Here is a 24,178-nt window from a genome sequence, read left to right on the forward strand (position 1 = left end):
TTTGAGGTATTGTACTAACCAGTGGAGTCTGAGAGCATGAAGGAACGCTGAAAGTCCCTCCATCACCAGCAGGATGGCCACAGTGAGGACAGCAAACAGACCAAAGATAGGCACCAGGAACACGATGCCAACATTGGTGTCCACACGCAGGCCGACCCGCATCACCATCGCCCACAACACTTCAGAGAGCTCTGGAACACAACCAAACATTTCTTTTTTTATATCTATATTCTAGCCAATTTTTGAAAGAAAGAGAAGAAACTGTTGAATAAAATTATTTTTGTTTTCTTTGCACACAAAAAGTATTCTAGCTTCATAAAATTACTGACGTCACATGGACATATTTTAATGATGTTCTTACTACTTTTCTGGGCCTTGAACATATCAGTTACATTGCTCTCTATCAGCAAATCTCAGAAATCTCTCGGATTTCATCAAAAATATCTTATTTTGTGTTCCAAAGATGAAGATGATTGAAGGTCTTACAGGTTTGGAGCGACATGAGGGTGAGTATTTAATGACAGAATCTTCATTTTTGGGTGAACTATCCCTTTAAAGGCCTCTAATTGCCCAAAACAATAAAGGCTCTGACCCTGGACCACAAAACCAGTCATAAGGATAAATTCTTTGAAATTGAGATTTATACATCGTCTGAAAGCTGAAATAATAAGCTTTCTATTGATGTATGGTTTGTTAGGACAAACCAATAGGACAATATTTGCCCAAGATACAACTATTTGAAAATCAGGGCCCGTATTCATAAAGATTCTAAGAATCCTCTCAGAAAGCTTTTATTTTAGCTTAAAAACTCCTACGTAGGAGTTTTAGCTTGAGAGTGATTCAGGATCAATCTAAGAGCAACTCTGAGCAAAGAAAAGACGAAAACTTTTATCTTAGTGAGGAGGCGGGGTTGACCCCGTTGCTAGCGATGACACAGCATTTTAAAGACCGTGATTGGTTGGTTGTCCAAGAAGGAAATAAAAGAGTACTTTTAAGTGTAGGGTCTAGTTTAAGCCTTCACTTTGAAATTATAGGCATCATTTTTCCTGTTTTACCGCAACACACATATTATGTAAGTTTATATATTTTATGTTTATATATATTTTTGTTTACCACGCTGTTAATGTTGTATTTAATGTATTTGATAGGTAATGAACAGCAGCACATTAAGGTTGTGAAAGTGCTGTAATTGTTTGTGTGATCTCTTTGCTTATAGAAGGTTGTGAACATACCCAAATTATTACTGCTGCATAGTTGCATTGTTTCCAGTTGCCAAATAAGTTCATGTAATAAATGTAGTGATTTCTTCCATTTCTGCACTATGGCATTTCTGCACTATGTCAGAGATGTTAGCATGTCTCTAACAAAATAAGTCACAAACATTATCTCTGCACAATCTCATGTGTAGCATCAGTGAAATCACTGTCATGCATTGTGTGCAAATATTGCATTGCCCTCCTCATGTTTTGTCAGTGTTATCCACTGCTAAAGAAACTCTTAAGCCTCTTAAAAGTCCTCTTCCCTACTCCTAACAATTTGGACCTTAAGACCTCTTTTAAGGGTTAAGATTCTTTCTGAATTACTTTTTTCTTTACTAGGATCTTTTCTTTAATTTTAAGGGAAAACGCCCACTTTTCTAAGAATTCTCAGGAATCTGAGGGTGCAAAAAAAATCTAAATATTGAGAAAATTGCCTTTAAAGTTGTCTAAATGAAGTTCTAATCAAAATAAGTTTTGACATATTTACAGTAGGAAATTTACAAAATATCTTCATGGAACATGATCTTTACTTAATATCCTAATGATTTTGGCACAAAAGAAAAATCGATAATTTTAACCCATACCATGTATTTTTGGCTATTGCTACAAATACCCATGCTACTTAAGACTGGTTTTGTGGTCCAGGGTCACATTTAGGCTAAAATTTTATGATATAGGTGCATATTTCAATCTCTTTTATTAACACTCTTTAGAAATATTACACATATTAATTGGATTTAACTACAATTTAAAATTCAATACCATTTCTTCAATTTAAAAGATATTTCATCAATCTTTTCAGTTTGTTTTCATGACATTTTTGTAACATTTTATTTCAGTTAGGTTATTTTAATACATAAAAATATAATAAATAAATTGATTGAACTGTAATTCAAGTAGTCTTGGGCAGTACTACAAAAAAATTGTATTACAATATTTGTAAGAATTTGGTGGTTTTAAGGTATATCACTGTATTTCTTTCTTTGCATGCCCAGAGTTTATAGTTTATACAAGTTTACATATGGTTTATGTATGTTTATAGTGGTTTATTTTACTGTCAGAAGTAAAGAAAAATCATTGTAATTTAAATACAAATGTGACCCTGGACTACAAAAACCAGTAATAAGGGTCATAAAAAAATTATTTATACATCAGAAATAAGCTTTCCATTGAAACTAAAAAAACTTTCTGTTGGTGTATGGTTTGTTAGGATGGGACAATATTTAGTCGAGATACAACTATTCAAAAATCTGGAATCTGAGGGTGCAAAAAAAAAAACGAAATATTGAGAAAATCACCTTTAAAGTTGTCCAAATTAAGTTCTTAGCAATGCATATAACTAATCAAAAATTACGTTTTGATATATTTACGGTAGGAGATTTACTAAATATCTTCTTGGAACATGATCTTTACTTAATATTCTAATGACTTTTGGCATAAAATAAAAATGATAATTTTGCTACAAATATACCTGTGTTACTGACTGGTTTTGCGGTCCAGGGTCACAAATTTACCAAAATTCAAAATTGTGGCAATAAAATCAATTTATAAAACAGACAGTGAATATTTTAAAATGTAATCATTTTTTATAAAAAAATATTGCAATATTCATTAAAAATTATGATTTCATTATTATTATTTTTATTATTTAAAAAAAAGGTACATTCTATTGTTTAACAGTAATATTATATCTGTCATCATTTCTTTAAGGCAGACAAACTTTTTATTTGGCAGGTTGTAATGAAGACCTTTGCTTTCCGTGTGTTTTCGGTAACTGTTTTATTGTTTTATTATGCCCAGCACTACACTGAAGGGTTTATTACTTACGAGCATGTGCCAGGCTGAGAGCCCACAGGCGAAGATAAGATGCAGTGTTAGAGATGCAGCCCAGGCAGTACTCTATAGTGTGAATAGCCTGATGGAGGAAAGCATCTGCAAAATCAAACTGTGGAAGAGAGGAAACTGTTAGGCTCATAGGGAAAGTAGTTTATTCACACCTGAATGATGCACTGAACTGGTTCTGAATGTCTCACCTCCTCTGATTGGCTGTCAGAGCTGGAGGAGTGGCTATCCAAACTGGTGCCCTCCTCCATATCATGAGTATGCATGAGAGAGAGCTCCTCCTCACTGCTCCGACGCACACGCTGATAACCCTACAATGAGAGACAGACAGACAGAAAATCAGCCACGGCCTTCAGCTGGAGAACTGAGGAGCACACACAAAGAGTGGATCCTCACCCGGTACATGTTTAGGTGGTCTCTGCCCTTGTGTTGCCAGTAGAGGTAGAGAGGTTTGCCCAATAGTAACACAGGCACAGAGAGCAGAGCCACAACCACAAGGAATATCTGAAACCCGGCCTATATGGGAAAGAGGGAAAATAAATGTCAGGAAACACAGAGGTGCATGTAGTTGACTGAATGTGCGTATGGTTCTTTAAAACCCACCTGTCCTGGATAGAGGGGTTGATTGGAGTCCTCCTGCATCAGGAACATGTTGATAAAGTGGATGAGAATGCTGGGAGCTGTCTGAGAGTCTTTGACTGTGAAAAACAGCCACTTATAAATGATCATGAAGACCAGATAGCCGAAGAGGCACAGCAGGAAAAGCAGCTCAGGAATAACCATGAGGTACAGATTGAATGTCCGTCTGAAGTGCCTGTACAGATGCATGAAGTATTAGGATCAAAGTCGTACCATTTGAAATAGATCTATCGAAAATATCTTTTAAAAGCTCTCACAGGTGATTGAAAATGCCAAGAATGACTCCAAAAGTCATGTGGACTATTCCTACAATCACAGACATCTTCATCTTATAGGAGTTCAGGAAGGTGAGACGGTTTGATGCCAGGTTCCAGATCTGTATTGCAAATAAAATATTAAAATCAAATTTAAAATGAATTATATATATATATATATATATATATATATATATATATGTGTGACCCTGGAACAAGTAGCACGGGTATATTTGTAGAAATAGCCAAAAATACATTGTATGGGTCAAAATGATTATTTTCTCTTTTATGTAAAGTAATAATTTTAAAGTAAAGATGTTCCATGAAGATATTTTGCAAATTTCCAACCGTAAATATATCAAAACTTTATTTTAAATTTTATTAGTAATATGCATTGCTCAGGTAACTTTCTCAATATTTCGATTTTTTTTGCTCCCTCAGATTGCAGATTTTCCAATAGTTGTATCTCAGCCAAAAATCGTCCTATCCTAACAAACTATATATCAATGTAAAACCTATTAATTTACCAATATATATCTATAAATAAAAAATAAAAAAAACCCTGAGCATTATGACGGGTTTTGTGGTTCAAAATTATTTATAAAGATTATAAAATCAGCTTGTCATTCAACCATGCAACCTTTCACCCAAAACTTTTACCCACAGTTACCCGTTTTTACGGTGATGGGGTAGTAAATAATTTGATAACACAGTAATAAAATGAAGTCCAACACTTACCGGGTCAATGCCCAGAGGATAGGCCCCTTTAAAGACTCCTGGGATGTTTGGATCTAGCGCAAGGAAGCTATTTGACTGCAATGTGATAGAACTTGAAATAAAGAGAAAATGAACATCAATACTCAATACTCAATACTCAAAAGCCAATACTCCTGTCTTCAGTGTCACATGACCTTTCAGAAATCATTCTCATATGCACACGCATTTTTCAGGATATTTTAATTAATAGAACATTCATAAGAACAGAATTTATTTGAAACTGAAATATTTTGCAATATTATAAATGTCTATACTGTCTTATAAACCTCTTTGTATACCTCTTCAAACACGCTGTCATTAGACTCGCAATCGTTAGATGTGTGAACTTGGAATAAACAGTCAGGATAAAAAGTAGCTATACAAGTAGCTGATCAATTGATCCTTCGCAAAAACCCGCTCTCCTTAGTTACTGTTGCTATGTCCAGCAAACAGTGCTGCTCTAACACTTCACATCATGTTCTCATGCAGTGAAAAATACATCACGGAGCAAAGACGAAACTGACCCCTTGCTGACAGACAAGACAGAGCAGGTTAATTCTGGTATGAAACAATGTCTCAGCTTTAAAATGTTGTCATTTTTTTAATAAACTCAAACAATAAATACTGTTGTCGTGACAGATCACCGCATTGCCTTATTAGATCAATGACACACAAACCGATCGCCTTGTCTTTTAAAAAGCAAGAATGAACATCAGAATGTATTTTATTTTAACCACAGAAAGACGCCAATACACAACATTTTTTAAGTTTAAGTCCACCAAAGTTAATCTACTGTCCTGTCTGATTTGTTTGTCAGACAATGGCAGATTTGGCGTTTCGATTGGTCAGATGGCCTGTCAATCAAGTTGTTTGCGAAGGGTCAATTAAATGCGCTTTATTGAAGCCCTACAGAAACATGCCCACATTTTAAAAGACAGACAGATAACAGAAATTTAGCATACTACATTTTAAAACATATGTTGCACACCATGTACTGTATAGTGTATTTAGGATGGAGTACACAATATTTTCTGCTTTGAACACTTACGTCCAGTTTTCATGATCAGACATGGCCTTGACGCTCCACCCTGAACCGAACAGGTTGAGTGATTTAGAGAAGCAGTCGTTGTATATTAATCCAGTGTAGACTGAAAATATACCCATCAACAGGATGATGTAACGGCCCTCAAAAAAAATGTTCCAGATCTAAAAAATGAACACAATGTTAATCCAACTATAACAAAATGAACAAAAACAGTAAACTAAATAGCAATGTCTCAGCAGTCAATGTCTTTTAACAACCATTTCAAAATGAATGTCACAAGTAAGTTAACACTGTCATAAAACCAAGCTGTATGTACCTCATTTCTTGTTTTCTTCAGTTTGCGGTCATTCTCATAGAGAACCATCCACAGAGCAAACAGTGCCATGATGATGCCGTGCCCGAGGTCTCCAAACATCACAGCAAACAGGAAGGGAAAGGTAATGATTGTATATGGAGCTGTGAGAAGGCGTGATAAAGATAGAAGCTTACACATCTTATCTAAGCATATGCATGAAGCATTAAAAGCATGTTAAAACTGCTAACATTAGGTCAACTTTAATGTTAATGTTTAGTGCTATCCTCTCACCTGGATTGACCTCTCTGTAGCTGCTAACGCCATAGGCATCCACTATATTCTGAAATCCTGAGGAAAACTTGTTGGTACGCATGAGAGTTGGTGGAGTGTCATTGCTTGGGATACGATTGACAAATGAGGGAACTGTGGCTCCACTCTTCCTCTGAAGAAACAAAACAACAGAGTTAAGAGATATGTGCACAATAATTAACCAGATGTATGTGAATTAGTGCACCTTCGAAATAATGCCAACCACTCACCGATCCATCCTCTAGGGCTCTCCGGATCGCGGGTAGATCATTTACGGGACACCACACCTCAGCTATGAGGCACTTGTTTGTGACATCAAAACTGCAGAGGTTGAGGATATGATATATGGCCTTCATTTTCTTAACCTGGATCACCCAAAGGTACACAGACTCTGAGGCCTTCATCAACACCTGCCTTAGGTAATCCTCAGTACGGTGAAGAACCTACAAAGAAACCAGCTAAATTATTTCAACAGTTTCAAGAGCAGGTTTAAAACTACGCCAAGCTAAACCATTTCACATAACATTTTAAAAGATTAGTTCACTTCCAGAATCAAAATTTCCTGGTAATTTACTCACCCACATGTCAAGATGTTTATGTGTTTCTTTTGTATTTCTCGAAGTAATTAGTAGGGATGCACCGATACCAATCGGTCGATAAAGCTTGCGCGTTTTGTCAGTAAAGCCGGTTCTGTAATCAGCGGTAAATGCCATCAGGTGCGTGATTTCACGTTGAGCCGTATATACTACACACAGCCGTTGTTTACCGACGAGCTGCGCATAGCAATGTTCATTATCAGTGTGAAAGTGCGCAGCTCGTCGGTAAACAACGGCTGTGTGTAGTATATACGGCTCAACGTGAAATCACGCACCTGATGGCATTTACCGCTGATTACAGAACCGGCTTTACTGACAAAACGCGCAAGTTATCGACCGATACATATCGTGCATCCCTAGTAATTAGGTTTTTTGAGGAAAACATTCCAGGATTTTTCTACATGTAGTGTACTGCAATGGGGATCAAGGCATTGAAGGTCCAAATTGCAGTTTCAATGCACCTTTAAAGGGCTCTACACAATCCCAGGCAAGAAATAGGGTTCTTACCTAGCGAAATGATGTCATTTTCTTAAAAAAAATTTTTTTAATACTTTTTAACCACAAATGCTTGTCTTTACGCATTGTGGAATCACATTGGAAAAGTTTAGTTTTTATCTGTGTACTTTGGTAGGGTAGGGCTAAAAACTCCATCTCATTTTCTCCTCAAACTTCAAAATTGTCCAACATTGTTGTTTTATCTTATTTTGTAAAGGGCGTTTGACTTTCTTTGCACGTTCGCTTTGTAAACACTGGATCAGTACTTCTGCCTACGTCACATGTGCATGATTACATAATGTGTAATGTAAAGCTAGTGCAAGACGTGCATTTGTGATTAAAAAGTATATAAATTGGTATTTTTCTTTTTCTTAAATTGGTATCTTTCTTTGAAGCTGCATTGAAACTGCAATTTGGACCTTCAACCTGTTGATCCCCACTGAAGTCCACTATAAGGAAAAAAAACCTGGAATGTTTTCCTCAAAAAACTAAATTTCTTTGCAAAAGAAGAAAGAGAGACATGAACATCTTGGATGACATGGAGGTGAGTAAAATATCAGGAAATTTCTGGAAGTTAACTAATCCTTTAAAGTGCCCCTATTATGCCTTTTCAAATATGATATTTCATGTAGTGTGTCATGTAGCTGTATGTGAACATAAACTATCTGCAAAGTTGTGACGCCGACAGTGCACGACAAATGAAGTTTTTGTCTATCAAAAAAAAGAGTCGGCTCACATTCGCCTAAACGAGTCGTCAGCAATTCGAATCTTTTTCTGTTACGGCCACACGTCACGAACTACACATTTGCATAATGTCCGCCCACGTTCTATGTCGCGAACAACTTGCCCGCCCACAAACAGTACAATTTTCACGTGGATTACATCATGTCAAGAAGACGCTGTATCCTGCGCTGTGAGAGTTAATTTTTTTTTTTATATGCGCTTCCGAAAGATGAATCTACAAAGAATGAGTGGTTAACATAAATTTTTTCAACAACACCTCAGCAGTACAATTCCAATCTTGTGTTGTGTTCGCGTCATTTTACTGATGACTGCTTTTCCAATCTTGGGGAGTAACGTTACAACACGGGATTCACCAAACGCTTGGTTTTAAAAAAATGGATCAGTGCCCAGTTTATTTGGACCGGCTTGCTCCTCTGAACTTCTACCTGTAAGTATGATTAATAATTGATGATTGTATTTTCTAGCGATCGTTCAAAATACGTCTTTGTGTACATTATGGTGTTTAACAACCCCGCTCATGTCTTGGTAACCGGCTAACTTGCGTTTCTGTAGTTCTGTTGTTCAGCTGTGAGTGCAATGTAGTCTAAAAATTGTGATTGATGCAGCTTGACTGTCTGTCTGCCTTATTAGTTTAAGTAATGATAATGATAAACGATGGTTTATAGCAGTGTTATGCATTATACAATGTTGAAGTTCACAACGTAGAGGTGTGCCCAGTTCGCTTACAAAAGCAAATTGCAAGCACTTTTAACAGGTAACATATGACACATACTGAGAAACGTCCTGCTCCAGTCGTGCTTGCAAAACAGTTTCTTGTCGATGTGCCACTTCAACCGTTTCATCGTCAGACTCCGGCTCGAATTGATAGGGTAAAATCGAGGCTATCTTTTCTATGCATTAACAGGTCTCCACAGCTGTCATTCAGTTATGCCAATGGGCGTTTTGTTTTTGCGCTGTAGCGGTAGACCAATCTAAAAGGACTGCACCATCTGACCAATCACAGCAGTGAGGGCTCACGGAAAGGAGGGGTTTAGAGAGACTGATTCTTCGAACTGCTTCACACGAGTCGTTTACGAATCATTTAGAAACGGGGTAAAATTAAATCTATTTTTGGAGAAAACTAAAGTGTTTTTTGAATTTGCATACATGTAAACCTGTTTTAAGAGACTAATACAACAATATTAACTACCTTTAAAATGGCATAATAGGGGCACTTTAAGTGTTAAACATACTGTAATAACATATAGTGGTTCACCAGTGAGCCTTTGCAAACTCAATGAATTAAATATGAATTTAATATGTATTAAAATATTTCTTTCTTTTTTTTATTAAAAACGTTTTTATTAATGAACATCCATTTTTTAAATTTCTGGGATCACAAAATGAATGTAATACAGCTAAATATTTTAACCTGTATAGAGAATTTATTAGATAAATGTGTATTTTCCCCTAGGGTCAACCACACGTGGCATTTTGTTGCCCTGGTTTCTGAACTGTGTTCTCAGATGGCCATGCAGTAAAAGAATTTTGCTGTGCTCTTCAGCAAACATATCTTCAATCAGTCAAGGAATATTTTGTAGGAACAGAAACAACCCAATTTACTTTTCATAAATGACTGAGCGAGCCTTTCCATTTTCATAGGTTTTGAGAGGAACAGTGAGTGTTAAAAGTATCGAATAATAATTTAATGGTGCCTGTGGTCTGTGAGAAACTAGACCTCATGAACATCATGTGCTGAGCTAAGCCACTAACACAATTTTCTTTCTCTCTTTTACAGAGCAGTCACAAGCAAACTTAAATGCCCTCAAACCTGACCTGCCCCCCTACATTCCCCTACAGCATGGCTGTCTAGAACTGGTTAGGAAAAATTAGTGACAACAGTAAATCCAAGTAATTCTAATGTAAATTCTATTACATTCACTTTCTGCTCCTTTGGTTGGAGTAGCTGAAGTCATGGCAGTGTTGTAGTCGAGTCACCAACTGTCGAGTCCGAGTCGAGTCTCGAGTCCCAGTGTTCGAGTCCGAGTCCAAGTCCGAGTCACCAAAGAAGAGTCCGAGTCGAGTCCAAGTCGAGTCACCATTACCAGAGTTCGAGTCCGAGTCAAGTCTCAAGTCCCCAGTGTTCGAGTCCGAGTCGAGTCTCGAGTCCCGTATTCGAGTCTACATGTCTTCAGTTGTGGCACGATTATATTTATTTAATAGTTTAAATATTTTTTTATATATTTCTAATATATAAGTAACATTAAATTATTAGTTTACCTCAAAATGAAAATTTCCTAATAATTTACTCACCCTGATGAGGAAACAAGAACAACCAACTGACTTGGCATTGAAGTCCATTAAGAAAACATCCTGAAATGATTTTCTTTAAGAAAACAATTTATTTTCCACTGAAGAAAAAAAAAGATCCTGGATGGCAGTGGGAGGAGCACATGATAAGGAAATTTCCATTTTTGTGTGAACTAATCCTTTAACACTGTATTACAGAAATACACTCAGCGAAAAAAAGAAACCTGCATTTTACAGGACACTGTATTTTAAAGATACTTAAAACGTAAAAATCAATACGATATGCAGAGAGAGAGAGAGAGATTGTGTGTGTGACCGAATTATTTAACGTGTGTGTGTGTGTGTGTGTGTGTGTGTGTGTGTGTGTGTGTGTGTGTGTGTGTGTGTGTGTGTGACGGCAAGCGACTGGTCAGAAAGCAACGTGTAACGTCTCACATGTTTCTTGTCGACACCACAGGATTTTAAGAGTCAAAATTGCAAAAAAAATGTTTAATCTGACACAGTGACTATCGCAACAGACAAATATCGCAAAAATCTGATCTGGCACAGTGACTAGTAACGTTAAGTTATCAACAGACAAAAAAATGCTGTAATCTGAACCAGACATACATTAACCCTAGCTTCTTCTGTTTGTTATCATATATGCATTAGTCAATAATATTTTTTTGAAAAAAGCTAACGTTAGGCAATGGAAAGCATTTTGCTTATGTTTCTGGGTGCATCCGTGACAGGTGTCTGTTCAAGTTTGAGGATGTCCCGGTCTTTTCCTCAATTGTGCGATTACACACACAACGTAGCGCTGCTCTTTCCAGCATTAGAAGTAAAATTCGCGTAGGCGAACTTCACGATCCGGGGCACGTCTTTCTGCATTTTACAAATGTGAACATTTAGCCCGCAAATCATGCATCATGCATTGCACGAGCGTAAAAGTGAGTGACGTCAGTGAGTGTGTTGTCAAGCAAAGAGAGCGAGAGGTAGCAGTGTCTGTGAAGGGAGATCGCGGCCGGTCTTGGGCACGAAACAGGAAAAGTGTAACACCTTATATAATTTTTTTATAACATATTTAGTCAAAAACAAAGTGATGAATGCTCAAGTCCGATTGTATATATCCTCGAGTCCGAGTCCAAGTACGAGTCATCAATCCGCGAGTCCAAGTCGAGTCACAAGTCCAGAGAGTGGATTCTCGAGTCGGACTCGAGTCCAAAGAATAGTGACTCGAGTCGGACTCGAGTCCGAGTCCAGGACTCGAGTACTCCATCACTGAGTCATGGTGCAATCAAACCCTTCCGTAATTGCAGCCCATCTTTTATTACGGTGCAAAACTTCAAACCTTCACACATTTCATTACTATAATTCATGTGTAAAAATGATATTTCAGGTGATCTGTACTTTACTCAAGTACTATTGAATCAATATATTTGTACTTTTTTTTCAGTTAAGAAAAGATATCATTTTGTTTCTCTGAACTAACAAGATCGATCATATTTGTGAATTTTATTAAACTTTTACTGAAAACAAACAATTAAATCCTTATCACAATAAAATTAGCTGTTGCTGAATTTAACAATAGCTCCTTTAATGCATATGTGACCCTGGACCACAAAACCAGTCTTAAGTCGCTGGGGTATGTTTGTTGCAATAGCCAAAAATACATTGCATGGGTCAAAATTATTGATTTTTCTTTTATGCCAAAAATCATTAGGAAATTAAGTAAAGATTTTTTTGTAAAATTCCTACTGTAAACCTATCAAAATGTAATTTTTGATTAGTACTATGCATTGTTAAGAACTTAATTTGGAGAACTTTAAAGGTGATTTTCTCAGGATTTGGATTTTTTTGCACCCTCAGATTCCAGATATTCAAATAGATGTATCTTGGCCAAATATTGTCCTATCCTAACAAACCAAACATCAATAGAAAGCTTATTTACTGAGCTTTCATATTCTATATACATCTCAGTTTTGTAAAATTTAACCTTATGACTGGTTTTGTGGTCCAGGGTCACATATAGTCTTTTAATGGTGAATTACCATTAAGAGATCACGCGTGATCTAAGGCAATGTCTCTGAGCTAAAAGCAGCTGCATTAATGTGAACGTTTGACACAAAAATGAAATCACCAACAAAAACATGGACTGTGTTTATGAAAAACCCCTAAAGCATATTCCCCTCTATGTTTACAAACACAAGACTGGGAGGCGCTGCTGTTTAGAGGTCATTTTCAGTTGATCAGGAATGATCTCACAGAATGTACAGGTATTTTGAAACTGATATATGAATGGCGCTTTACCGGTAATTTTACAGCAATTGACTGCTATTACTGTGTGAAAGGAACTACTGTCAAGTTACAGTTTCTAGGACAGAGGTTTAAGTTTAACATCTGACGTGTCTTACAGCCTTCCCTGGTATGGACAAAACTGTGGTTATACAGGATGTTTGAACATTTTGTGCATCAAAGTTGCTTTAGAGACAACCTCAACTGTCCCCTGATTTCATCACTCAGTTTCCAAAGACGTTTCAAGTACAATTAAACATGAACTTTTTTTCTTTTTTATCTCTAACTAAGATTAAGCTGAGCTTATTAGTAACTAAGCTAAAGGCCGGTAACTTACTAATCACATTACTGAGATCATTCTTACACCCTCATTTATACTCTACACAGTCAAAACAAGAATGTGTGTGTGTCATAAACTGGAACAAGGGTGAAATCGAGCTCATCTGGACTTACCGTGTGCAAGTCCTGAATGCGTGTGCGAAGCCCCTCCACCACATCTGTCCTTTCCTCATTACTGTTGGGGTACGGGTACAGGTGACAGTGGTAGCTATGGGGAAAAAAACAGAATTACTTAAAACTAAAACTACAGTACTTTTACTTTCTCATAAGAACAAAAACACACAAAATTTAACTAAAATTAAGAAATTAAAGCATGAAGCTTCCGCCAAATATAACAGAGAACATGGTATTTATAATATTCATGAAAAAAAGCAACTCCCCGGTTGTCTCTGTGGTGCAATCAGTTAGCGTGTTGGTGGTTAACTGACACAGATGTGGTAGCTCAACACAAAGTTACTTAAACCAGACTCAACAGAATCACCTCAAGTAGAATGTAGGAAGTTGATTTAAGAGCTATGTTACCAGTCACATATCTTCTTAACTTTCTGTCCAATCTGATCTCCCCAGTATGAGATGAGAAACACCACACTTCTGGATGGCTCCCCCTGACAAACCAGACAGAGAACAAACTAGACTATCTCAAGAGACTTCTATATTTTTTTAATTAAATCAAGTATCCAGCATTACAATAAAAGCTTTGATCAGGCTGACCACAGAAAATTAAACAAATGTGTAGAAAATAAGAATTAACTATATATTTTTGTTACCAAAAAGAACATATAAAATCGAACTACAGTGGCGATTCCAACTAGTCTCACCGTATCTGGGTCCTCCAGAAGACCTTCTACCTCTGAGTAGCTGAGGATGGTGTAGCCCTTACACACTCTCCAGAGCATTCGCTCAAATGCCTCGATTTTTACGCTCTGGATGAGCCCAGAAATGAACCTGTGAACCATAAACCCGAAATGAGCAGAGGAGTATGAGCTCCACTTTACTACAGAAACATTAATCCATTAACCATCAGTAAAACTACAGGTTTTGCAAGTTTTTAAACATGCATATGTGAAACAGGATGTTAGATAACTGCAGAGCTCCTATGGGTGAAAGTTAATGATTTTAAAAAAAGATTTTAAAAGAATAATTAATCAGCACATGGAAGGTGTGCAACAGGAAACTGTGCTGATGATGAACATTCCGCCACATTAACTCTTGGTGAACCAAAGCAGGAAATAGACAAGGGCAGAATGCTTTCAGCCTAATGTTTTTAAACACTGCTCACCCAAGCTTGGCTCCAAGCCTCTGCATGCTGGTGTAGTCCATCATGGGCTCTTTCTCTAGGAAGGGAAACTCTTCATACTGAACTTGCGATGGTTCTCTCTGCTCATACATAAGCAAAAAACACAGCAAGAGTTTAGATTCACACGCATACACACACATTGCCCCAGTGATGAAGAAGAAGAGGTCAAGGGTTAAGCCTATTTGTAAAACTCTGGCAGTCAATGAAAAGCAGGTGACCCTAGGCTTGGGCGGTATCCAAATTTTGATACCGTCAAACCTCCTCCCTATTTTACCCCGGTATACGGTATTACCGTGAATAAAAAATAAAAAAATGACGTAAGGCTCAGACAGCGTCACCAAACTGTTGGCTTGTGCCTATACCGTTAAGAAACTGAATACCAAACTATTTAACTGATTAGGGATCTCAAAAATGCAGCTATATTGAATATGGCACCTAATGACTCATTTCTTTCCCCCATGTCATTACGCTTTATTTGATGTTTGATTCATCACGGGTTCCCTCTTACGTCATACACCGGGGTTCCCTCAGGCAAAATGCACACGCACTACTCCTAAACGGTGTTTATAGAGGACGCACACAAATACATAGCATTTATATTTAGTTTAAATGGAAGAAATAGATTGTGACGCTGTTTGCGAATGTTGGTTTGAACTGGTGTCGTGAAACACCGAATATTTGAACTATGTTGGTAACGACGGAACTTGCCACCATAGTTGGCTAACGATGCTTTTGGGAAACGCGCGCCAACTCCACGCTGTCACTTGATGACTTCAAATAAATTATCCACCCGCTCCTATATTTTTCTCTGATTTAGATAACTGCCCCTGATGGTCATATTACACTTAGCCTATATTGTAATCCTGATGAAACGGATGGTTCATTTTTAACAGCAGATTGATTCAGCTGATCTGCACATCGCTGCACATTTATATTCATCACTCATGATTTTAAGCCAAATCCAAGCAGAAAAGAATAACTGACATCTGGATGCGACTCTCCGCAATCTCTGACAAAATCGGTCGGGTTTTCTCTGTATTAGAGCCGTTCTGAACTTACTATTCAAACGCATGCTTGGACTGAAGTTTACAGGGGTTCACCAGTTTAAGAAATGTCTGATGGTAAAAATCTGCTGCTTTTCATTTTTAAGGTATTGTTTTCGTTATAATCTACTGATTCAAATAATCAATAATAATAATTATTATACCACTGCGTGCGTAGCCTGACATGCTCTCGCGTATGAATGAACAGGCAGCATCTGTGGACACAGCGGGCGCATTAGGCACATCGTCAAATATATTTCAAAAGAAGCCGCCGCGGCGCCACGGTCCTGACCACATCGCTGTCTTTACTGGGTGTTTTTAGAGAATATTTCAATTTATTAATGCGATTAAATTAGCTATTCATGCGGTGGACTGTCATGATTTTGGAAAGATGCGCATCAGAGAAGTGGGTAAACGCGAAGCCGAGCACTGCATTGCCGTGCTCAATAGCATTAGCACAGGCATAACTCCCTTCAAACTTTATAGGGAATGTCACCGTTTCTACAAAATCTACACAGATGAAATCGTCTGCCTGATGAAAAAAGTACATAAAACACGTTCATGTTTTAAAAAATGTAGTTAATATTAGCATCATTATTGATTTATCTCATCCACTCGCAAATAATCAGAATGCATTTTTTTATTACCCGACCCACCCGACCCGCGGATATAACCACCATCCGCGCATCACTACGCATTTTTAGGCATTAAATAAATTATATTTAATATTTAATCCTTGTCTCATATATAAGTGCATTCTTTTATGACGGTATAACGGTATTGAAACTGAAACCGTTGCTATTTTTAGATCCCGCGGTATACCATATTACCGTAATACCGCCCAAGCCTAGGTGACCCCAAACCACCTGCGTGATTCCCAGCCTTGCTCTCTGGAGATTAATTCCTTTCAATTACACAACAGAGGCTGTACATGATCAAATGCCAAAGACATCAAAAGACACAGAGAAACAAAAGCCAGACAGTACACTGAGTGAGAGTTTTAAATATACTTGATTTATATGGAGCTGTTCGCTTAGCAATATTAGTGATAAAATGAAAATCTATTTATTATTTTCTTACCAGTTAATGAATTCTTTAGTTAGACTATCAATAAATAATAACAGTAACTTCTGCTATTAATCTTTTAATATTTTATTAAAATGTTTTCTCATAAATAATACTTTACAAAAAATAAATAACAACAAAGAAAGACAGAACATAATAACAAATATAGCTGCAAGCAGCAATTACGGGGCCAAGCATTCGAAGGGGAAAATGAGGAGCTAAGGTGGCAGGAACAGCAGACCAACTGCAACAATAAGTAAAAAGAAGCCATTTTAGGATGATTTTAGTCAAAATGACAGAACAATGATGTAGAACGCCTACTGATATGATTTGATGGCTTATTACATTTCACCAACAGGTGGCGCTGTTATCAAGTCGATGTGGTGTGTTTAGTGTGAGCTGACAAAGGCACAATCAAAGTTTGGTGTCATTATGTCAAAGCTTTGCAGAAGTAAAGCCTCAGAGTCATTTTGACATCAAGCCTAATATTTGTAGAGGCGCTGTACAAAAACGTCTATCAACATGAAATCCATAACTTTTTGTCAGCACAGTCTGAAGATGGTCTGATTCAATTGTGGTGAAAATCAGACGAACCGTCTAGGACGAGTTCGAAAAAGTAGGTTTTCAGCATAAATCAAAATGGCGGACAGGAAGTTAGGCCAACTGTGGCATAATTGGTATCTATGTTGTCAGCATGACCCAAGGAATATTTTGAGTCTATGTTCATTACAATAGGCTAATGCTATCTACAGTTATTAGCATTTTTGTAAATTTTATAATTAGTAGTTAATGAATGGTTTATTACTCTTGACCAATAGGTGGTGCTATTACCAAATTGATGTGGTGTAATCACTGAGGTGATAATGCCCCATACAAAATTTGGTGCAAATATCTCAAAGCTTTGCAGAGATACAGCTTCAGATGCACTTTGGCATCTTTTCAGCAAATTCGTTGATGCGTTAAACGAAAACCGTTTCGAATATCGACACGGAATCCATAACTTTTTGTCTGCATGGTCTGAAGATGATCTGAGTCAAATTTGGTGAAAATCCGACTAACGGTCTAGGAGGAGTTCGAAAAAGTAGGTTTTCAAAATGAATCAAAATGGCGGACAGGAAGTTCAGTAAAAATTGGCATATATAAGCATTTTTCTAAATTTCGTTATAACTTTTGACCACAAGATGGTGCTGGCCCCAAAATTTTTATGTACATTCAATGCCGAAACGATACGCTAATCCGTTCTCAAGATACAGCATTTTAATGCTAAATTCAAAATGGCCGACACCCAAAATGGCTGACATGGGAAAATTGGATATGGTTCGACTCGGCATGCTCCTCCGAATCTAACGGGAGTTTCGAGATTTTTTGGCAAAGCACTGAGAAGTTATAAGCAAAAATAGCCATTTTTCATATCTCCTGACCACCAGGTGGCACTGTGACGAAACACTACAGGTAGCCTCAGGTCATGCTTGTTATAACAGGGCTCTAGAGTGCGACCAATTTGGTCGCATGTGCGACCTAATTTCTCAATGGTGCGACTAAAAAAAATCAAAGGTTGCACCGGTGCGACCAGCCGTTCGAGGGGGAAAAAAACGAAACTCCGTCACTCTTAAAGTCTCCCTGTTGCTCAACAACAGACACACATTAGACCCATATCGTGGTCTAAACCAATCAGAGATAAAGGACGGATCCCGCCCCCCCTCTGATTGTCCGTGGTCCAGATATTCCTGTACGTGTGTGTACGTTTGAAAATGCATGTGATGCAGTCAGGCTGTCTCTACATTGGCAAGCGTTTACAATGCCTCCTCCGCAAAAACACGGACTGGATCGCGGACTCCATTCATAAAAACCGAATTTACTATGGCGCGGAATGCCACGTAATACGTTGATATCTGGATTGATAAATCAAAAGTTGGTCTGTCACTTAATTCAAATCGCGATATGGACTAGTGTCTATGAAAACTGAAAGGCAAAAAGACCGTTTAAAATGAATCCTGCATGTTCCGTTTGCCTCTATGTATTAATGGTGGAGACGTGTATTTTTTTTTTTAACTACACGCGTATAGGCTACTGAAGCACGCGTGACGCTCCCGCTAATTTTTGGCATTTGCATCTCACATGAACAGATAAACTCAATCTCCAAACCTACTGTGTCACTTTTACCGTTTCATTTGAGAAAGCATCATATCATACTGTACACACAGAAACTTCACGGCAACCTGTCAAAATAAAAGTACGGTTTAACATGAAACAGAACAATATTAGTCCTGTATTACTTTTGTACAGTATAATGTAGGTGTTTATATATTCCTATTTATAAATCATATATATGTTTGCCAAAAATTAAAAAGGTTTATTTTTCATTTGATTAAAAATAAATACATGTTTATGCTTTCATTTGATTATGAGAAAAATTAAAACAAGAATTTCGAAAAATAAAAATAAAATAAAAAAACTATTTTAGAGCCCTGTTGTTCAAAATGTTAAAATAGAGAGTTTTGGACTTATTTTTTCACTGAAATGTTTTCGTTATTACACAAAGTAGGGTAAAGTACTGGGGGAAAAAATATGCTTCAAATAAAGAACTTTATATTGACCAGATTGTTAGTTAATCATTTACAAGTCAATATTGCCTATATGGACAGGGATTAAAAAATAAAATAAAAAAGTAAAAAAAAAGTGAACTTGTAAAACTGCGGTGTTGAATGTGATTCGGTTGAAAATTTGGGTGCACCTAACTTTTGTGCTGGTGCACCTAAGAAAAAAAGTTAGGCGCACCAGTGCAACCAGTGCAAAAAGTTAGTCTAGAGCCCTGTATAACACACACCAAGTTTGGTCTCAATACTCCAAAGCGTTGCAGAGATATGGCCTCACATCCATTTTTGCACGTTTTTTGTAGAATTAATTAGCATGTTATTCGAGAACGGTTTGTCCAATCAACTTGAATTCCATAACTTTTTGCCAGCATGGTCTGAAGATGAGCCAATTTTGGTGAAAATCAGACAAACTGTCTAGGACGAGTTCGAAAAAGTGGGTTTTACAAACAATTAATTATAGAAAAAAAAACTAAACCTTACGATTTTTGATTGTGTGTCTTACGGTTCAAAAGTTATTAGCAAAAAGAAAGTGAAATTTCGGACAAGTGGTGGCGCTAGAGAGTTTGAGTTATAGACTCCAAACTTGCTATGGTTAATGTTGGGACTGTCCTCTATCAGTGTGCAAAATTATACAACTTTCCCGCAAGCGGTTCTATGGGCTGCCATAGACTTGCGGCGGAAGAGAAAGAAGAAGAAGAAGAAACGGAATAATAATAATAACGCCAATGGATACAATAGGTGCCACCGCACCTTCGGTGCTTGGCCCCTAATAAATAAAGAAAAATAAAGACCAAAAAAAGACTAAAGACCAAAAGAAAAAGAAAAAGAACCCGGTCTCATGAAAGTGCATATAAATACGCCAAATAAAAACTTGTGTGTTGATACACAAAAAACGTATATGTATATTGTAATTGCATATGCTATTTTATTATCGTATAATAATAAAATGCTCTATGAATGCAACTCTATGATGTGATGTTGCCATACTAGCCTTTACCTTCTGCTCTAGAGTCTTGTTTTGTGTTAAACATGGCAGAAAAACAGTCTAATGTAGGGAAATCTTTCCAACAATCAGACGTTTCCTTTTTCTTTTGCTTTAACAAGAAACTCTCAAACATTCCAAACATTTAACAGGGAATCACATGACCTACCTCTGCATTGCGGTGCACAAAGTTGCGTGTGATGCGCAGCATGTGTGTGTACTCAGTGAGTTCCAGAAGGTTCTTCTGGAGTTTCTCCTTATTTCTGGTAACCTCACTCAGCTCCAGTTCCAGTCTCTGAAGCTGCTCCTAAAACAAAACACACAGAAATCGTTAATAGATAAATATCAGCAGTCATAGGGCTGGGCAATTTGGCTTAGAATCAAAATCTCGATTAATTGAACATTTTAACCCGATTACGATTAATGAACGATTATTTTATTTATTAATAAAATTATATTTAATTATATTTATATAATATTTATATAATGTTTATTTTTTTGCCCTCATAGTTCACTGACAAGTTTTGTACAGTAAATATGTTCACATATTACAAGCGAGAGATTTTTGGATGAAGGGTGCATTACTTGATTTTAAAATAATTGAAGGAAACACACTATCTACTATCTATGATTATTAATTGAACATCAGTGTTGAACAACTGAAATTAAAGCACACATTGCTTAAAACGAAAAGTCACATTTTTCTTAAATTAGTGAAAATAAATAACTTGCACTATTGGAAACAAAATAAATAATTTTCAATGTTTTTCATATTAAAAGTAGAAAATAAGCAGTATCTCCTCTAAATAAAATTACCCTTGTATATCCTGTAAATACTTTTTACTGTATAAATACTGTTTAAGCTCTCCATCGACATGTCGGCGGAATAACGGAACGGAGCGCTAGTGTTTTTTAAAGGGAAAGTAATTGAAATAATCGTCCTGGAAAAATTTGAACGATTATAGGTTCTGAATGTCGATTTCGATTATTTTTCGATTAATCGCCCAGCCCTAAGCAGTCATATCATATCAATGTTATAAGCAGTGCACTGACATTCAAGAAAGTGTTCCTGAAAGAGATTTAGCTGGGAACTGCACAAAGTGATACATGCAATAACATGACTACTTGAAGGCATGACCAACGGATGGATTTCCAGAAAGAACCAATCACAATTTAGTAAGCAAAATTACATTTGCATCATTGATGTAAATTTAATTTTGAATGGCAAACATTGTATCAGTTTGTAAACAGTTATCTGCATAGCTCAGCTAAGACTGAAATTATTGAACAAAAAGTCTTTGAGCCTATGCCTTAAGCAGCCATTTAAGAAAACAAAAGCAGAAAGTATGCAACTGGCAGTGAGAATACAGAACAGAAAAGAGATCTGAATGTGTCTGAAAGATGAACTAATCACAAGAGCTAAACAAATGAACAGTGTTGAGCTGATCTCACCATTATGACCATCACATGTTTGGGTAATGGTGCAGCAGGGTTCACCTCCCTTTGTGGCAGTGGGATGTCTTCTTTTTTAATTTCCCTCAGCAGATATCCTGTTATACAAGTCCACTTTGAGTTCATTCTGTTGATTTACTTTGGAGGATTTTAAGCAATAATGTCTGTTTCTTTGCACTTATCAAGAGCCATCACAACATATCAATCTTCATCACACTTTACTTGAATGCACTATTTATAACTCTATAAAAAGTAAATAACCTAATTATTTATTCACAAATATATATAAAAAAAAAAAACATTTATTTTCTTATGCTTAACACATATCCTACTAGTTAGTACTACTTCTGTTTTTGGTTATAACTAAGGGTGTCACGATCCTCCAAATCATCGATTCGATTACATTTTCGATTCTGAAGTCACGGTTCGATTCGATTCTCGATTTAAAAAATAAAAATTTACCTAACAGCTAAACCTAAAACCTAACAGCTAACGTTACAACAAACATGAACATTGTTGTGTTCAGAAAGTATTGAGACTCCTTCACAGCTCTATCATTTTAAAGTATGCTCTTTATTAACTAATTTAAGTTCATCTAAATTATTTAAATCTTTACCCAGAATCCTCTCCATCTCCTCACATCTCTTGATTTCATTGACAAACTTCCGCTGAAAAGAGTTCACACTTGGGTTAAGCTGAAAAAAGAGAGAGAAAGACAATATATATCAAAACAAATCCAGGATGATTAGAATATTCTACACATATTCTAAATAGGGCTGTAATGATTCCTCGATTCTATTCGAGTATTCGATTTTAAAAAAATCCTTGATTGCATTTTGCCCGTGTCGAGTAATCAGCAAAATACCGGAAGTGGTACATTCCACATATTAAACCCATTTAAAATGATAATAAAGCATAATGCTATAAAAAAACGCATTCAATTAAATATATATGCGATGCAGGTTTAAAATATGAACGTTAATTATTTACATGCGTGTAAGTTACTTATGTGCGTCTCAGATCAGCTTCGTTCACAGTAAATGTTGCTAAACAAGAACTGTTATCATTTACATGTGTAGAGCATCTTAAACTCTATCTCTGCATGTGACTGTGAGTTTTGGTTTATAATAACGTTTAGCTGGGAACCCAACGTCTGCTATTTCATCAGATTTGTAAGGTATATCATTTATAACCCTACTGCAAACACAGGAGAATACATCAACACATCTCTATATGCTAATTGTTCATCGCGATTTCAAAATAAAAGTTTAAACCCTCGCCCTGAGTTTACACGTTTGGACATATTCAACAAATTACAGTGCCTGCAGCATTTCTGTCGTAAAGAAATGGCCAAATATTAAAGATTAAGTGGACATTTTAATTAAATGTTTGTTGAGTCAATATTAAACAAGGATTAAACAAATATTAAAGTTTAAAAAAAAACAATCATCAGGCCGTTGGCCCTCTGCAGGCATTTGTTATAATGCATAATGTACATTAGCTTTACTGGTTATAATACATTATGTATTTGAACAGTTTTGTTCAATAAAACCATACGACTACTTGCTTTTTATACTTTATTTGAACTAATTATTATTGCTTAATTTGCTATTATATATGTACTTAAGTCATTTTAATAGCTTTTGTTAACTTCGGTCTATTTTTATTATTACAAAAAAAATTATTCTAATTATCCGATTACTTGATTAATCGTCAGAATAATTGACAGATTACTCGATTACCAAAACAATCGATAGTGACAATTCTAAATATTCTATACTAATAAATTCGAACTTTCATAGGAGTTCATGTAAGTAAAATATTAACAATATTAACATTGATAATTTATTTACAATAATAATGATTTTAAATGATTTAACAATTCTTAGACTAACAGTCAAATATAGTATAAAACTATGTTTGTCAATGAGTTAATAATGAGAGTAATGAACATTGGTGCAAAATATGCTACAAATGATTGCGTTTTTGGAAAAATGCCAACAGTGGGTATCTGTGAGATGCAACAATCATTTACACTACCAGTCAAAAGTTTTTGAAAAGTAAGATTTTTTTATTTTTTTTCTTAAATAACTTTCTTCTGCTCACCAAGTCTGCCTTTATTTGATCCGAAGTACAGCAAAAACAGTAAAAGTTTAATATTTTTAATATTTAAAATAATTTTTCGATTTGAATATATTTTAAAGTGTCATTTATTCCTGTGATCTCAAAGCTGAATTTTTAGCATAATTACTCCAGTCACATGATCCTTCAGAAATCATTCTAATATTCTGATTTGCTGCTCAAAAAACATTTTTAAATTATTATTATGCTGAAAACAGCTGAGTGTATAAAGAAAACAATTATACTGACTTGGCATAGTGTATACTGTTACAACAGCTTTTTTTTTCAGATAAATTCTTATCTTTGAATCGTTCCATTTATTAAAGAATCCTGGAAAAAATGTAAACAGCTGTTTTAAATATTGATACTAATAATAATATAAAAATATTCCTTGAACAGCAAATCAGCACATTAGAATGATTTCTGAAGGATCATGTGACACAAGTTTGCTTGATCACAGGAATAAAATGCATTTTAAAATATAT

The 24,178-nt window shown here is 36.1% G+C and overlaps 1 protein-coding gene across 1 annotated transcript in view; it reads right to left on the reverse strand.

Annotated features, from left to right (window-relative positions):
* Nucleotides 1-24,178, reverse strand: part of atp6v0a2b (ATPase H+ transporting V0 subunit a2b) — a 28,402-nt gene that overhangs the window by 3,207 nt on the left and 1,017 nt on the right. Inside the window, exons 2-19 of the mRNA XM_073840303.1 lie at nt 22,189-22,267; nt 21,573-21,670; nt 20,290-20,427; nt 14,416-14,513; nt 13,955-14,081; nt 13,659-13,741; nt 13,251-13,344; nt 6,630-6,842; nt 6,382-6,532; nt 6,112-6,251; nt 5,799-5,956; nt 4,733-4,823; nt 3,998-4,116; nt 3,705-3,915; nt 3,498-3,617; nt 3,293-3,412; nt 3,087-3,204; nt 20-191 (exon numbers count right to left, since the gene is read on the reverse strand). Coding sequence (XP_073696404.1) covers nt 20-191; nt 3,087-3,204; nt 3,293-3,412; nt 3,498-3,617; nt 3,705-3,915; nt 3,998-4,116; nt 4,733-4,823; nt 5,799-5,956; nt 6,112-6,251; nt 6,382-6,532; nt 6,630-6,842; nt 13,251-13,344; nt 13,659-13,741; nt 13,955-14,081; nt 14,416-14,513; nt 20,290-20,427; nt 21,573-21,670; nt 22,189-22,267 — 2,330 coding nt within the window. The remainder of the gene's footprint in view (nt 1-19; nt 192-3,086; nt 3,205-3,292; nt 3,413-3,497; nt 3,618-3,704; nt 3,916-3,997; nt 4,117-4,732; nt 4,824-5,798; nt 5,957-6,111; nt 6,252-6,381; nt 6,533-6,629; nt 6,843-13,250; nt 13,345-13,658; nt 13,742-13,954; nt 14,082-14,415; nt 14,514-20,289; nt 20,428-21,572; nt 21,671-22,188; nt 22,268-24,178) is intronic.

Source organism: Garra rufa, chromosome 5 (assembly GCF_049309525.1).
Source record: "Garra rufa chromosome 5, GarRuf1.0, whole genome shotgun sequence".
Taxonomy (NCBI): domain Eukaryota; kingdom Metazoa; phylum Chordata; class Actinopteri; order Cypriniformes; family Cyprinidae; genus Garra; species Garra rufa.